General features: G+C 32.6%; 1 protein-coding gene across 1 annotated transcript; it reads left to right on the forward strand.

Moving 5' to 3' along the window:
• Nucleotides 1–1,516: 1,516 nt before the first annotated feature.
• Nucleotides 1,517–14,979, forward strand: LOC127736514 (N-acylethanolamine-hydrolyzing acid amidase-like). The gene is made up of 10 exons (XM_052247082.1): nucleotides 1,517–1,715; nucleotides 4,367–4,467; nucleotides 4,876–4,945; nucleotides 6,914–7,040; nucleotides 7,729–7,819; nucleotides 10,920–10,999; nucleotides 11,337–11,509; nucleotides 12,623–12,685; nucleotides 13,352–13,447; nucleotides 13,777–14,979. The coding sequence occupies exons 1-10, from the start codon at nucleotides 1,525–1,527 to the stop codon at nucleotides 13,847–13,849; spliced, it is 1,065 nt and encodes a 354-aa protein (XP_052103042.1). The 5' UTR covers nucleotides 1,517–1,524; the 3' UTR covers nucleotides 13,850–14,979.
• The last annotated feature ends 1,109 nt before the right edge of the window (nucleotides 14,980–16,088 follow it).

Here is a 16,088-nt window from a genome sequence, read left to right on the forward strand (position 1 = left end):
AAAAGGAAATTAGCAGTTTTATATCGGTCCGGACATTAATCGCGGCAAAGTCGTAGTTGGTCAGGTCAAGTTTTCTAACTCTAAAAATTATTTTTTTTGCATTTTTTTCTTATATTTTTGGATTAAATGTTTTAATCTTCCTTGATATCGAATTTGAAGTCTATCCTGTGAATAATAAAAAAGTATTAAGCCGTTTCATATCGGTCAGGACATTAGTGATTTCAAAGTCGAAGTTGGTCAGGTCAAGTTTTCTAACTCTTAAAAATATTTTTTTAAATTTTTTTTCTTTTATTTAATAAATTAATGTTGTCATCTTGCTTGGTTCCAAATTTAAAGTAAATCCTTTAAATAATGAAAACGTAATTAGCATTTTCATATCCGTCAGGACTTTGTCAGGACATTGTCAGGACATTGTCAGGACATTAGTGTAACCCATAATCATACCGTATGTTGTCTGATATGCGATCGAAGTTCCAGGTCAGATTAAATGATTAGAGTGTGTTGAAAATTAAAGATAATAACATAAAAGGTGTTTTAAAAAAGAGACATATATAATAAATGAGTCTAGTTGAAATATGGCCGGTTTTTCACTTCAGTGTAATGCACTACATGTGTACACACGAGCAGCTGGGATTAAAAAAACAAAATATATATATTTGAGGGGCCTGATGGGGGGGGGGGGGGGGGGTCTCATCACGATTCATGAGTTGATTTTTTTGTCAATCACGATTCACAGAAAATAAATTTCCATGATCACGGATCACGTAAATATAAAAAAAAAAATCTGTAGAAAAACGGATCACGATAGCGAAAATGCGCCGATCACGAAGAACGAAAATAACCCATCAGGCCCCTTATATTTAAACTTAGCTGAAATCCTGACCATACATATATTTGGAGGAAAAAACATAACTCAGCTCATATATACCTTGTTATATTAAGGTAAAGAGGGGTTTTCAGAGATAAGGGAGCAACCATTGAACTTCAAGGGGGCCTGGGTTATGGTTTTTATGTGGGAGTCAGAATTTTTTTTAGTTTAACGACGCTATCAATCAAATTTTTTTTTCAAAATTGAACACTATAAGGTATGGGGAAAATCTGGATTCAGAATATATTTTTTTTTGTCATCTGCTTGATCACAGTTTAACCCAATCACAGGACCCAAAATACAGGCAAACAAATCATAACAAAAACCTTTATACAAGGATTTGTATAGTGAGGGTCAGCTCACTATGCAAATCCTTGCTTTATAGAATATATATAACTACTTTTATTAATATTTTCACATAACTATCATACTGATTGTATTGTATTGTGCAATAGTTAAGAACCATTATTTGTCTTTTCGTCTTTTCCCTTTTGGCCATAATGTTGTCTGTTCTCATTTGATTCGTGATTCTTTATCACTCTGCAATAATTTTTCTGTTTTATTCAAAGGTACTATAATATCACATACTTAAACGTGAAAATTTATTGTACGATTAAAATCATATGACATATCCTGACATGTCACATGATAAAAACATGGCAACCTCCATAACAATGTTTTCTGCTTTCTTGATTTTGTTGTCAGTTACATGCATTAATGGATTTTCTGGCGACCCTGTCAATCCTCCTGCGTTTGTTGTTAATCTTGATCTACCTGAAGAGCAAAGATGGACAGAGGTGGCTCTGAAATACAAACAACTTGTACCAGATATTTACGCTATAATGAAGTAAGTCTTACTGATCCGTTAATAAATTTGTCCGGTTTCAGCTCTTATACTTTCTTCTTATTTCATTTTAAAATGTTTAAATATCAGTTATTAGGAGGATGTCACTTTTGCCCCATTTTGACCAAAAAATTTATTGAAAATCATGTATGTATGTTGGTGTAATTTAATTTGATACTGTAACGTTTTTACGGAAAATATGCAAGTTATTTTTCAAGGTCTTTTATGACAAAGTGCACGTGTAACATAAATTAATGTCCCCTATGAAATACTGTTTGTCCAATAAAATATTTATTATGAAATAGTGTCCTTGTCCATGAAATTTTGTCACCTCCTTCTGGAAAATATTTCACTATGAAATGCTGTCCATGACAATATTTCTGACAGTGTAAACTGCTGTTCGTGAAAATATTTCTTAAGGTTCATGTAGTCCCTTTGACTACTTTGTTTACACCGCAAAATTCACTCTGAGTGCAGACACACCTGTGCATCTGGAAACATTTTAAGGCATATCATGCCCCAGATATATAAAATTCAAATGCATTTTATGTTTCAGAAAATTAAAAATTTAACTGGATTTTGCTGTCCATGTTTTCTTAGTCCTTCAGAAGATGATGAAATAAACACCTGAGTTGCATTTGATACGGTCCACTCAGTTACACAGTTTATAAATCTATTGTTGTCAGACATCTATTGTCCTCTATTGTCCATGCCAATCAATACAGTTTACCTTAAGTATTGCACAAGGGGAAGTTCTCAAAACACTTTCCTAACTTTGTTTATTTTGGCACCTTCTGCAGGAATGAAAAAAAGTGGACAGCAAAATCCAGTTAATTTTTTAATTTTCTGAAACAAAAAAATGCTTTTGAATTTTATATATATCTAGGACATGCTACATGCATGTCTAAACAATTTTCAGATGCACAGGTTTGTCTGCACTCCGAGTAAATTTTGTTGTGTAAATACAACCCATATTAGCCAAAATGTCCACATGAACCTTAATCAAATTATGTCTTCCTCTGCATGAAATTGTGAGTGTCTGGAATCTTTAAAATATTTTTCATGATGAACAAAATAAAACATTTTAATAATATCATTATCCAAAATAATATACATGTATGTTGATAACCTCCCTTTCATGAGACAAAATATCATGACAATCCGTCTATGAAATATTGTCTCAAAATACACAAATTATAACCTTGGATAACCTCCCTTTAACAAGACAAAATTTAATACTATTCATCTATGAAATATTGTTTATATATAGACAAAACTTTATATGGAAATTTATCCTTCTTTGGACACTTTTTCATAGATGGGGACAATATTTCATGATACATAAATCATGAAATATTGTCTAGGGGAGGGGTGGGGGTGGGGCAATATATCATAGGATAATATTCTGCTTTACACACGTTCCATAGTGACTTTTCTCTGCACACTATATAGAGAGTTGATGTGGAGCTGCTTGTGTTGGCTTACTCTTATAGACGAAGGCGTATGATATTACATGTCATGATATTCATGACGATAAAATGATAATGAATTATGAATATACCCTACTTTGTACTAGACGACACACCGAGGAGGATTTTAACGCGATAACTCGCAAGGTAATAGTCCAAAGGAAAACCATCCTGCTCTAAGGTCGAGCCGACTATTATTTGCTAGCTTTATGTATAGATTCCAGGTGCTTGGGGTAGGGGGGAGCAGCAAAACGAAATAGTGTGGTTAAATTACCCGAACGGAGAATCGACCTACAGCACTCGAGATGATTGAGCGTGCTCCCACAAGACCATCGTGGTGATAAGGCTTAGTATCATTCATTTGAAGTTACTACAGTCTTACATGTCATGGATTCATAGATGGTTTGCATTTTCCTAGGTTCTCTGTATCAAACCAAGTGTTATTTTGGTATTTTTGGTTAAGATGTTTCATCGTTACCCCGGCGTATCCGCCGCGCATCTAAGAGTTTTGGATACGTTTTGGTAAACTCATGAAACAATAATTGGATAAAATTTTATAAACAAATTTATTACATACTTTAGTTTCATCAAATCTTCTTTAGGTATGACCTGGGAACAGTATATCAATATATATGTTCCTGGGTATGACCCCCTCTAAAATTGTATGGAATGTGAGTGGCGGAAGGACGTTTTTCGGGACATTGGGACTGGGCCTTTATTTTTGCGGGAATTCGGGATTTATACTTATCGGGACTCGGTAATTAAAGCTTAATTTTTCGGGATCCGGGAAAAATGCTTCATAATTTTCCGGTAATTCAGGATAACACCCCTCTCACAACCCCTAATGTGTGTCCAAAATTAAGGAAACATGATGACTAGTCTTCTTGTAGAGATGCCGAATCTGATTGGTTGCATAACAGGCAATCGTGAGGCATACATGTACATAAGAAGTGGCGTCTTGTTGCTTGCAAACACGTAAGTGGAATTTCATCTGGCTCTGTTACCTCGTGAATGTTGAGTTCTTTCATAAACTTTGTAATTTCCTTACACCCATATTTAATTTTAGTGTTAAATACATAATAAAATTAAGAAATAAACACTTCGAGTGGTTGTGTCTGATTTCCTGAATCGAGAAAGACAATAGTACAAGCTTGAAATTTCTTCTGGCTTTAATGTTTTTTTCAGACAATTTCTACCCGATCCAACCATCAGTTTACCACTTATCAGGAAAATAGCTGCGGATGTCGACAAATATCTAGCGAAACCGTATGCTGGTGAAATGAGAGGTATGATTTTCTGGCTTAGCGGATGAATTTTAAGGTATCACTCTAAAATGATAAAATAGGGAAAAGAATGTATCACTAATTGTGGAAGTAGTTATTCCTTCTTATTTTGAACACATAAGTAGATTTAAATTTACTTTAGCTTAACAGTTGCACTAATTGTATTCATTTAAAAGAAAAATACTGCTATACAAGTCAAATAAAATAAGCGTAACTTGAAAGTATACTTGGTTTGGATAACAAACCATAAAGTGTAACTATTCTTGTGTCATTTATGTCTATTTTACTTTATTTGACGTGAAAATGCTTCTAATTAATTATATTTTGTTTTTATATTTTCTTTATATTGCTGGTATGATTTTGGAACTACTATGATTATATAAGTAGACTTTTGTTTTCTTTTTACTCCAGGTATCGCCAAAACACTGAACATGAGCCTTGGGGATGTGGTAACGTGCAATTTGTTGTATGATATTTCTGCGTAAGTCGTTCTGTATGTTTTTGAACGAATCAATAGCGACAATGAAGGAATACATAAGGGCCTTTTATGCTCTGAACGGTAATCTTAACTTGCACTTCGGACGAGCAAGTTGCTTTGGAATTATTAATTAAACCCTACATTCCTATGATGCATAACAGTTGAAAATTTCAGGTGGTTCATCAGCAGTGAACAAATGTTTAAATTGAAATATGATAAGACGTTTGGATTAAGGCAACAGTATTTTACTAATGTTCAAATCTCATAAATTCATTAAGAAGATACAAATCATTGTAAAACACAAAATCTGGGAATCGCATGAACTCCAAAGTGAGCTTCATATAGACCGGATGCGTCAACAGTATAAGCATTTTCTAGCTGCTATGCATGCATCACCCGCCATGCGAATTCACACTCACTGAAAATATCACAATAGGAAATAGGACACAATTGATAAAATTACAGATCAAACGACTCTTCTGGTATCTTATGACCTAAGACTGCCAAACCAGTGAGTTAAAACACAGTACCAGTTAACCAATTCGTGATGGTGACTGCAAACCTTATGTTAAGTGCCAGTCTTTGTAAGAATCAGACAATTTTGAAAAAAATCAAAGCATGGCCGAAAAAAACCCACCGACCTAACCATACTCTTTTGAAGTTACCCTCATCATGAGTTAGAAATGGTAGATCTTTCATTTCTGCGTGCCTGGTAATTCGAGAAATCTTTAGATAACTTTTGGTAAGAATGATACCAAATTGCGGAGTTAGCTCCCCTTATTTGTTAATTTCTAGTGCATTTCAACCAAATTATATCTCGAATTATCAGAACTGGAAAAGAAAACGAATGTTATATTCGTGCACCATTATACATTTTGAACATAAATTTATGTCAACTTGAGTGGGTTTTTGTTTGTCATATTATCACCACTGCCTGATTCTTAGGCTGATTGACACTTAAGTCGATTTCGGCATTAACATTAACATGCCGAGAATGAGAAAGAGAGGCGAAAGATACAAAAGGGACATTCAAACTCATAAGAGTTGTTGAGAGAAGTTGACAATTTGATAGTTAAACTCGTCATGTTTGTCGTATATTCTAGTTTGAAGTCATCAATATCAGTTATGGTTCACCAAAATCCGTACGTCTCCAGTTCACTGGGATATATGAGATGTTAGCACTCACTGAAATGTTGTTTATTGAAGATATCTTGGGTGTATTTGTTTTTGAAATTATTGTGGTTCTTCACACACAGTAAGATTTTTCATGGCTTAAAACAAGGAATTTGTATCTACGATTCCAAAGTTAATTTTAGGAAAAGCTCTATTTAATGAGACGATATAGTCGACAATGGAACATTTGGTAAAGTAGCGTAAAGCGTACAAAAAAATCTTAAGTTTCGATGTTACTGCAAATTGTAAAAATTGTATTTAAGTCTTTAGAATTTTTAAGAATCTACATTTTTAGACAACGCTGGTTGAATATACATCACCACAATATTTCTGAAGGTCATCATTTACTGTAGAAAGAATGGCGGTGAGAACTTAACAGAGATGCTTAGTCAAACATCTTGACAACTCGACTACATATCTTTCTTTATAAGTATTTTGTGAAGTGTAGGTATCCAGTATGTAGACGGGAGATTTCCATCGTCCTTTTTTATGTAAACACCAAATGAGAGAAGGACGGATTTGTGATTTTCTAAAATTTTCTCTTACGTGAATGATGTAGAGGTATATTTGGAAACAGTAAATAAGTGTTCCAGATAAGTTGAACTACAGCTAGATACTGAAAGCTGTAGATTTATCAAAACAATATATAAAATAGATTTTCATGAAGTTGCATATAATTTTGGAACAATTCCATACACTCATGGCGTAGTTTAATACTGGGCTTATGATTTGTTTTTATGTCTTGGTGGGATGACAGAATTTCCGATCCGAATAATATTGATTATATTTTATGGTCAGGTTTTGTACTAGTATAGTCATGCAGGATGCTAATGGTACAATATGGCATGCCAGAAACCTAGACTACAGTTTCACTGAGATACTGAGAAATATTTCGATTAGAGTAGACTACCAGAAAGGAGGAAAGGTATGCATTATATGGAAAGATTAGTTGACCCGTTGATCATGTTAATGATTTTGTTATCATTTCTAGTTTGATTGATTAATCTGTTATAATTGGTGAAATTCAGAAACACATCTGCGATATCGAAAAAAATCAAAAATATATCTGCAGGACGAAGTTATCGAACAACATATTTAGGATCGAAGTACAAAGTAATAATGAAAAAACACACGCAGGATCAAAGTAAATGAAAAAAACATTAGCACTATAAAAAAAACCTACAAACACAAAACTATCCTGACGTCAATTAAAACAGTCTCAAGGACGTCTGAGATTGGATCACGATAATTGGTGCAACGGATGTATAATTAAGGTAATTGATACGATATAAAGATGTTATCCTCCTTTTGAAACCAGAAAACGTACGAGCAAATTCGACATATTGATCACCACATAGGTATTGAAACGGATAAAGATGTAAAATATCACACTTAACCAAATATTACTAGAATGTAATGCATGTAATATAGATGATGCGTCCCATTTTTTTTTAAACCTTTAGGCTCCTTAATTAATTGGTGACGGGGAGCACTTGATTACATTTGTTGTGTGGTATTATTTTAATGATGCTGTTCTCCTTACTTGTTTGTTTGTCCTGTCCCTTTTCATGTATTTTTGTTATTAGGATGACATTTTCCATTTTGAATTTCAGACAGCCTATACAGGGATTACCTACGCTGGCTATGTTGGGCTTGTAACTGGCCAAAGACCAAATGCATTTACTATGACAATGGACGAAAGAGGTGAACATGATTTTTCAAGAGAACTTTAGATTTATTTGTTAATACTGATAGAGGAATATGATTCATAACGATTATCTTACAGCACTCTGGTTACCTGTTGGTTAAATCTGACACATAGAGATAATATTGTACGGTGCATAAAATGTACCATTACAACCAAAGATTTATAGGAACTGACATAATTATCAGATGTGGATTCTAAACAAATTCCAAAATCTATTAAAGTACATACAAATCAAAGTCCCTTATGTCTTACAAAAGTATACAACCGTTTGATTTATTTACTCGGCGTTACAAAAATATTCATCATTTTAAACCTGAAATAAAAGATAAATCGGGAAAAGTGTAAAGATAAGATGAAAGAATTAGTCAAACTTTGTTTCATAAAAAATCGCCAATGTAGATAGAAATGTCTTGTTTTAGGAATAGACGAATCATACTTCTTATTCATCATTGGCTTTCAAATATTCGGCGCCTTCAGTTAGTGTTCCTGGTAAAGGTAAATAAAAAAAAAAACGCTTCGGACGCATGAAATTTATAAAGTGCTATTTTTATTTTTTTATTTTGTATAAAAACATGCACACTCTGATTCAAACAAAAGTTTTATCTGAAAGTATGGAAAGCCACAGTATGGAAAGCCACAGTGAACCCCCCGATTATTATTATTTTTCCTTTAAAAATACATGGATACAAATAAATCTTCGGCTTTCAGAATCCCGCCGATTATTATCAATTCTAAAATCTTCGGCTTTTCAAAATCTTCGGCTTTTCAAAATCTTCGGCTTTTCAAAATCTTCGGCTTTTCAAAATCTTCGGCTTTCAAAATCTTCGGCTTTTCAAAATCTTCGGCTTTTCAAAATCTTCGGCTTTCAAAATCTTCGGCTTTTTAAAAAGTGAAATGATTAAGATTCTGTTCTTTTTTTATTGACAACATATATTTGTTATTTTTGGAGAACGTGTATTTTAACAGAAAATTGGTATTCCTATGGGAACCAAATGTTCTCATCTTCTATTCGATTTGGTCCCATTTTCGTATGAGGCAACCTACACAAATGGACTTTTCAAGAAGAATGGAAAGACGCTATCCTCTCAGTTATATGTATGATGTTTTCTTACATAAAATTCAAATATGTTGAATGAATCTGTCCAATGGAACATGAAATAAAGGACACCTCATAGCATATATTTCCCAGATGATACAATATTTCAGGATTTGCATTTCTTAACATGATTTCCATAATAAAAAGGTTGCTGCTTAAAAGGAAGCGATCGAACGGTTCTGAATGACATCGTTTTACGGAAGCAATAAATATTTGGTTGACCGTTATGGAATATCTGTCTTATAATTTAGCATGTACGGATAAGTTTCTTATTTCCTCGTTTCTGCTGCTGAACTGTAAGTGTAAAGTAAAATCACAAAAATACTGAACTTCGAGGAAAATTCAAAAAGGAAAGTCCCTAATCAAATGGCAAAATCAAAAGCCCAAACACATCAAACGAATGGATAACAACTGTCATATTCCTGACTTGGTACAGGCATTTTCTTATGTAGAAAATGGTGAATTGAACCTGGTTTTATAGCTAGCTAAACCTCTCACTTGTATAACAGTCGCATCAAATTCCATTATATTGTCAACGATGCGTGAACAAAACAAACAGACACAATAGGTAAAAATGTCAAAAATAGGGGTACATCAGTCAACATTGTGTTATCATCTTAATCACTATAAAAACAAACAAATGTAACGAAGAAGCACAAAAAGGCATACATCAAATTTAACATCCTCATTTTGCTTTTTTATTTATACGGTTTTATTTATCTATGTAAAATCCACCCATAAAGGATGGAAGGTTTTAAGTACTGGCGTAAAATCGCGCGTTTGAAATTCGCACAGGTAGACATAAAATAATTTTGTCGTTAAAAGTATGACGGGATACATAAGTACAGAGTCACGTAAAATGGTTATCACAAAAAACAGACTTAACAGTAAAAGTAATATTAATAAATAAAATAATTTTGTGGTTCAAAGTATGACGGGATACATAAGTACAGAGACACGTCAAATGTATATCACAAAAAACAGACTTAAAAAACACTATTGTTTCGGAAAAAGGGTGAAGGTTTGGTACCATTAAAACGTTTAAACCCGCTGCAATTGTTTACACCTGTCCTAAGTCAGGAATCTGATGTTCAGTAGTTGTCGTTTGTTGATGTGGTTCATAAGTGTTTCTCGTTTTTTATATAGATTAGACCGTTGGTTTTCCCGTTTGAATGGTTTTGCACTAGTCATTTTTGGGGCCCTTTATAGCTTGCTGTTCGATGTGAGCCAAGGCTCCGTGTTGAAGACCGTACTTTGACCTATAATGGTTTACTTTTATAAATTTTGACTTGGATGGAGAGTTGTCTCATTGGCACTCATACCACATCTTCTTATATCTATTAACAGTAAAAGTAATATTATTAATAAAACAATTTTGTCGTTCAAAGTATGACGGGATACATAAGTGTCTAACTGTATCACCAGCCCATCAGCCCTTCAATGTTTGTATTAGTTTGATTTGCAAATATTTTGACCTCTAGCATCATGGAAGAGTGAGATCAATTTTCGAAATGTGCATCTGGTGCAGTAGATTTTTTTAACGTTATTATGACAATACCGATTGCATCTTAGCACCATATTTAAATAACCTTGAGCAACACCAGTGACTAGTGGAGGAGGAATTGCTCATCCGTTAGAGCAAAATACCTTTTTGATCACTGCAGTTTGCATTTTTCTACTATGTTAACGAAACTACGCACTTATGTTTACATTGATATTTTATAACCGATTCATGTTTAAGTCAATGTTTCACTTCGATTACACAGCTTGCATATCGTCTTCTCCTGTGATTTTTTAAAACAAATTCAATGTGCTTGGTTTCGAATCTTTTGGTCATACACATAATCAAGTACTTACACATCATTGGCATTTTTTTTTTGGTATAAGCGTTCTCAATGAAGTTAAATTCAGAAAATGGGTTCGAACTCACCAAATATATAAAGTGTTATTTTTATACTATACAAGAGTACTAAGTTATTATTGTCAATTTCAATTTTCAGACCAGGGAGCATGGTGGATGAATATTTTAATCGCCATTTTAGACAGAAATGCCAGCCCTGTCAGTTTTCTCCTGAGAGATGTAAGTAGTTTACTTCCTTGTTCATAATTGATAACCCTAAAAGCTCCAAAATTCTAAGAATTCCATTTCCTGATTCTGGGCCAAAGTTAGCTATTTATTGATATTGCAAAATGACCAAAGTAAGATGAGACGTATATGCAAATGAGACAAAGAACCAACAAAGGAAAAGACGGAATCATCTAGATATTCTGAATAAAACTTGATTGTTTGGGCAATCCCAAAATGTATAAAGTTCAATAATTTATATTGATGGAAAAGTGAGGCAACATTATATATGAAAGTCAAGACCGTATATATTTTTATCGTTTTCCAACTACTTAGATTTCTATTTTTGTAGACATTAGCAATGTCTGAAAATTTCACATCCGCACTTGAAAAAGTTGCCTACACAACAACAGCTGCTTCGTTTTACACGATTATGGGAGGCGTTCGCGTAGGAGAAGGGGCAGTCATAACTAAAGGGAGAGTTGGTCCAATAGATATATGGAAACTGGATGCCAAATCAGGAAGGTTTGTGAACTTAAAAAGTGTCATAATGACTTTTTAATGACTGGATTGCAACTGCCTAAGGCAATGTTAAACTTATATGGTTTTGGCTACTAGTATATAATTCTTTTTATGATCTATTTATTTATAGTAACCCCATATATTTATCCTTTTTGTTTGCTTCAAGTTTGTGTCTGATGATTCCTGATGAAGGTTTATTCAGAAATGTGAAATGAATGCAACAAAAACAAAAAAGATTCGTTTTACCTCGATTGTGCTACTTAGTTCCAAAGACATGAACTTTGGAATGGCTAACAACATTTGTTTGGATAAATATAATGAAACAGCTATTTTGACAAACAATGTTCCTAAAGAGTATAAAAAATACTCATGCAAGATATACCAGGCTTTTGATTTGTATATCTGTATAATTATAGTTAAATTTAACATTAAATATAAACACTGACATTTCTTTTTAAGAGCAAACAAACTCCATAAAATCACCGTACTGTGTATGTCACGTTTGTTTTACCAAACCATGTTAATAAATGATTAATTGGCATAACAGTATATGATAAAATTGTTGACAATCCATTGATTCACATATTTTAGTTAATAGTTTTTTTTTATCTAAATGCTATGTCTTGTTGTTGAAATTTTAAGGTGTTCTTGATTTATAATCCATCCACCCTAAGTGCACGTGAATTTTATAGTTTTCATAGTGATCTGTTTATATATTTTTTCTTACACGAATAATCAAGTCATTTTATTCCGCTCATACGATCACTCCTCGCTCGGGAACATGATTCCGGACAGGGGCCGCAGATTTTACTCCGTTTATCACTTTTCAGATATATGAGTATTTTATGTTTAACACGGGTGACTTACTTTTGCTGAAGACCCCAACCCCCCAAAAAAAAAGAGAAAACAAAAGAAAGACTGACAGATATAATGGGATTGACAGAAAACTAGTGTTTGAACGATATTGAATTTACCGCATTGAAAATATATGAAAACTGAATGAGTGACTGCACCTCATAAATTCTTGTTCAGAATCATATTATAGGTCCAGATCCTAAGTACCATTTCAGTTTAAAACGTATTCACTGTTTGTACTTTCACCTTTTGCTTATTCAGATGGTATGAAGTTGAAACAAATTATGACCACTGGGCACCACCTCCAGCAGGTGATGACAGAAGGTATGTGATATGTTTGTTTGACAGAAACAAATTTGAGCAAGAATTGTTTCCCTTTTGTTACCATGTTGGCGGTCAAAGTGCACACATTCCTTCATAATTCAGCCAAGTTCAACATTTTATGCTGACCTTTAGACTTATTAACAAAAAGTTTTCCAAAATATTTCTTTAAGCCTTGCATGATTCATCACCAGAATCTAGTTAGAATTTCTTCTCACACTTGCCTGTACTACATGTTTCAATTTGGTTAGTCAAATACAAAGATCAACCAGTTACACCTAGGTCCAACATGGGGATAAGGGAAATAACTCAAACTCAAACTTAGTCTTATCAAAATATATCTTTTATAGTTTCAAGCAAGTTTTCTTATAAGCTTACTTGCCAGAAAAATATATAATAAGAAAGTTGATTTCATATTTATATTATATTTATTTGAGAAAGGGGTATAGAAATACCACTCAAAGTCGATTCTCTCAGTCAGAGTATCAACTTTTTTAAAGATATTTTATCCGCCATTTCTGCATGAAAGTGAATCAGATCATCAAAGTTTAGATTACAGTCAGTAGTAATATTGTGGTAAAATTAAATTATGTTTAAAAGAAATCTATATGATCCTATGGTTTTGTTACATTATTTAAGTTCAGCTATCGATTTTAATTTTTGTTTCAGGGATCCTGCAATAAAAGCAATGAATTCCATGGGTCAGAAAAGTATATCAAAGAAATCACTTTTCAACGTGATGTCAACACCACCTGTTATGAATAAGTAAATAGTAAAAAAAGATTAAACATATTTTTATACACTCTTCAACTCATCATTGAATCACATGCTTACAGGGCTAACACATATAAACTATCACACTAATTTTTATTTATTTTTATATGAATCAATAATATTGACAATATATGGCAATTTTTGGCATATCAGTTTTAAATAGCATACAACAAGTTTCACAAAAAACAAAGCCATGATTTGATAACAAAGACATTTTATTTGCCATTAATTTTACCACATTCCTTCATAGACTTTGCTGAGTAAAGAAGACTTAAATTGTATAAAGACTGCTTTTTAAAAAAAATGTTTTATACTTTTAGCAAAACTACATATACGGTTGTAATGTCAGCAGCACAGCCAGATATAATGGAGGCCTGGATTAGAAATCCGTAGAGAACTCATGTCAAATATGTTTGATGAACAGTCTGTGATAGAAACATATACTCATTGGTTGTTTGTTAATAAAAATCAATATTAAATCGCATAATATGTTGATTCATGAGGGTCTGGATAAGGTTTACAGAATATAGAATAAAGGACAAAAAATTTAAGAATAAATAAAAACAGAAAAAAAAGAATAGTAAAAAAGGCTAAAAAAATTAGGAAAACATACATGCAGACCCCATCCGGACCCTCAACCATGACAATTGTACAACTGAATAAAAATCAGTTTTAATATTATTTACTTTTGACATGTTCACAGCGAAATCAATTCCACATGCAGGTTTTCTAGCTTCATGATAATAACATTAAACACGGTTTTCATTGATGCAGAAATTCATGTACTCTTACTTATGATAAAACAGCATTATCATGTAAACTTGTGTCATGTTTTGGAAGCTTGAATCATTATCACCCACTTCTAATAGCGGGGGTATGCATAATTTGTAATCTTATCATAACCCCTATGTTTTACATGCACGGGGATTACTTTGCAAACTGTAAATTCAGAATCATTTGCGATGTTTTTATTATTGCCAAAAAGTGATGAATTAGTACTACATTCGTTATTAAAAGCTTAATTTCAAATTTTGACTTCATTGTATTTCCTGAAACTGCACCAACTAGTCCTGCATTTTTATCCTGCTAATGATCACCAATCGCAATAATAAATACATGCAATATTTCAGTTCCATTATTTTCAACATGGTAGTTGTATTACATTTAATTTCTCTTACATATATAGCTTCTCTTTACTTAATAAACTGCAGAAGGAATTCTAATCATATTACATAAAGGATTCAGTTTACATTTAAAAGCATATACATGTATTATATTTGAAATACATTATTTTATAACTGCAAGTGAATTGAACATTAATTTATACCATTATGGTACATACTAATTAAGATTTTGCTATGAAATTCGTTTGTATTTCTATTCTTAGTGTTGTGAAATGATAAATTGTTCAAAATAATATAGACAGTCACTGATTTTTCAAAGACCATTATTATAATAATATACTTGTTGATACAATTTAGATTTTTTTCTTTATGAAATAAATACAATTAATGTTTTGGTTACGTTATGTTGTTGTGTTGCTGTCTCGTGTTGCTGTATCAATGATGTTAACACCACTATGACACCACTGTCAACGTATATTTGTTCCGTCTAACAGAAGTTCCCCTGAAAACTTTGTTATAAACAATGCCATAATATCTGTTCCTGTTGGATCATATATTATATACCCTTTATTCTGTAAGGAACAAATTATGTTATATTTTTCCAGTGGAACTTATATGGTCCGAGGACACAGTTATCGTCCTTAGATTTTCGTTGTCTTACAAATATATTCCCTAGTGTGGACAGTGTATAACTTGCAAATTTTTTTCATACACTTTCCAAATTCATTTCTTTATATTTTATGCATGAAATATTAAGAAAGGGGATGAAATTACATGTTAAAAAAATTTTGGGTGCTGAATCTTTATGTAAAGTAGTGATTTGGTCCAGTTAAAAAAGGTCAAAAACTAGTATGCCTGAAGCTGTCAAACTGAATTTTAGACCCCCTTAACATAGAATTGTCAATATTTTGAGTTAGAGCTGGTAGACTTTTCTATAATTTTGATATTATTTGTCCCAATAGTAGTACACTACACTGTAAAATTCTTTTTGAGATAGAGCAGGTGCGATTTTTTTAATTTGACTTTATTGTCTAAAAGAAATGCACAACGAAATAACTGTGTTCTCGGGCCTAAGAGTACAGAAAATGTATTCCATTTGGAAATTATATTATGAAGGAACTTCTATTTCATGACACCAAAACCATACAAGATTAAAATACAAGAAGAACATATTATTATATTTTCACCGTAGCTCATTTGGTAGCTGTCGGATTTGAGTGGACTACACATCAACAAATAACCAAAAAAGAAAATTCAACAACCTATTACAAATATAGTCGTGACAGGTAACACTATATTCTATCAGAGACTATATAAATATGACAATTGTCTCTGTTTCTGTTGACGATGAATTATAATCGAAAACCATAATACTGTATCTGACTCTTTTATAAAATACTTTTCTAAAATTCTCCGTTGATAAATATATATTATTAAGAAATTATTAAGAAAGTAAAGTTCCAACCCCTCGGCAATAATGACCTTGGTTGAATTTGGCTATTATTTAG

Source organism: Mytilus californianus, unplaced genomic scaffold (assembly GCF_021869535.1).
Source record: "Mytilus californianus isolate M0D057914Y unplaced genomic scaffold, xbMytCali1.0.p SCAF_31, whole genome shotgun sequence".
Lineage (NCBI taxonomy): Eukaryota > Metazoa > Mollusca > Bivalvia > Mytilida > Mytilidae > Mytilus > Mytilus californianus.

Excerpts from the sequence above, each read along its gene's own strand:
- LOC127736514 (XM_052247082.1), top strand. The coding sequence starts at position 1,525 with ATGGCAACCTCCATAACAATGTTTTCTGCTTTCTTGATTTTGTTGTCA. Across the intron at positions 12,686-13,351 it reads CCAGCAGGTGATGACAGAAG|GGATCCTGCAATAAAAGCAA; the intron begins GTATGTGATATG and ends TTTTTGTTTCAG. Across the intron at positions 13,448-13,776 it reads ACACCACCTGTTATGAATAA|CAAAACTACATATACGGTTG; the intron begins GTAAATAGTAAA and ends TTATACTTTTAG.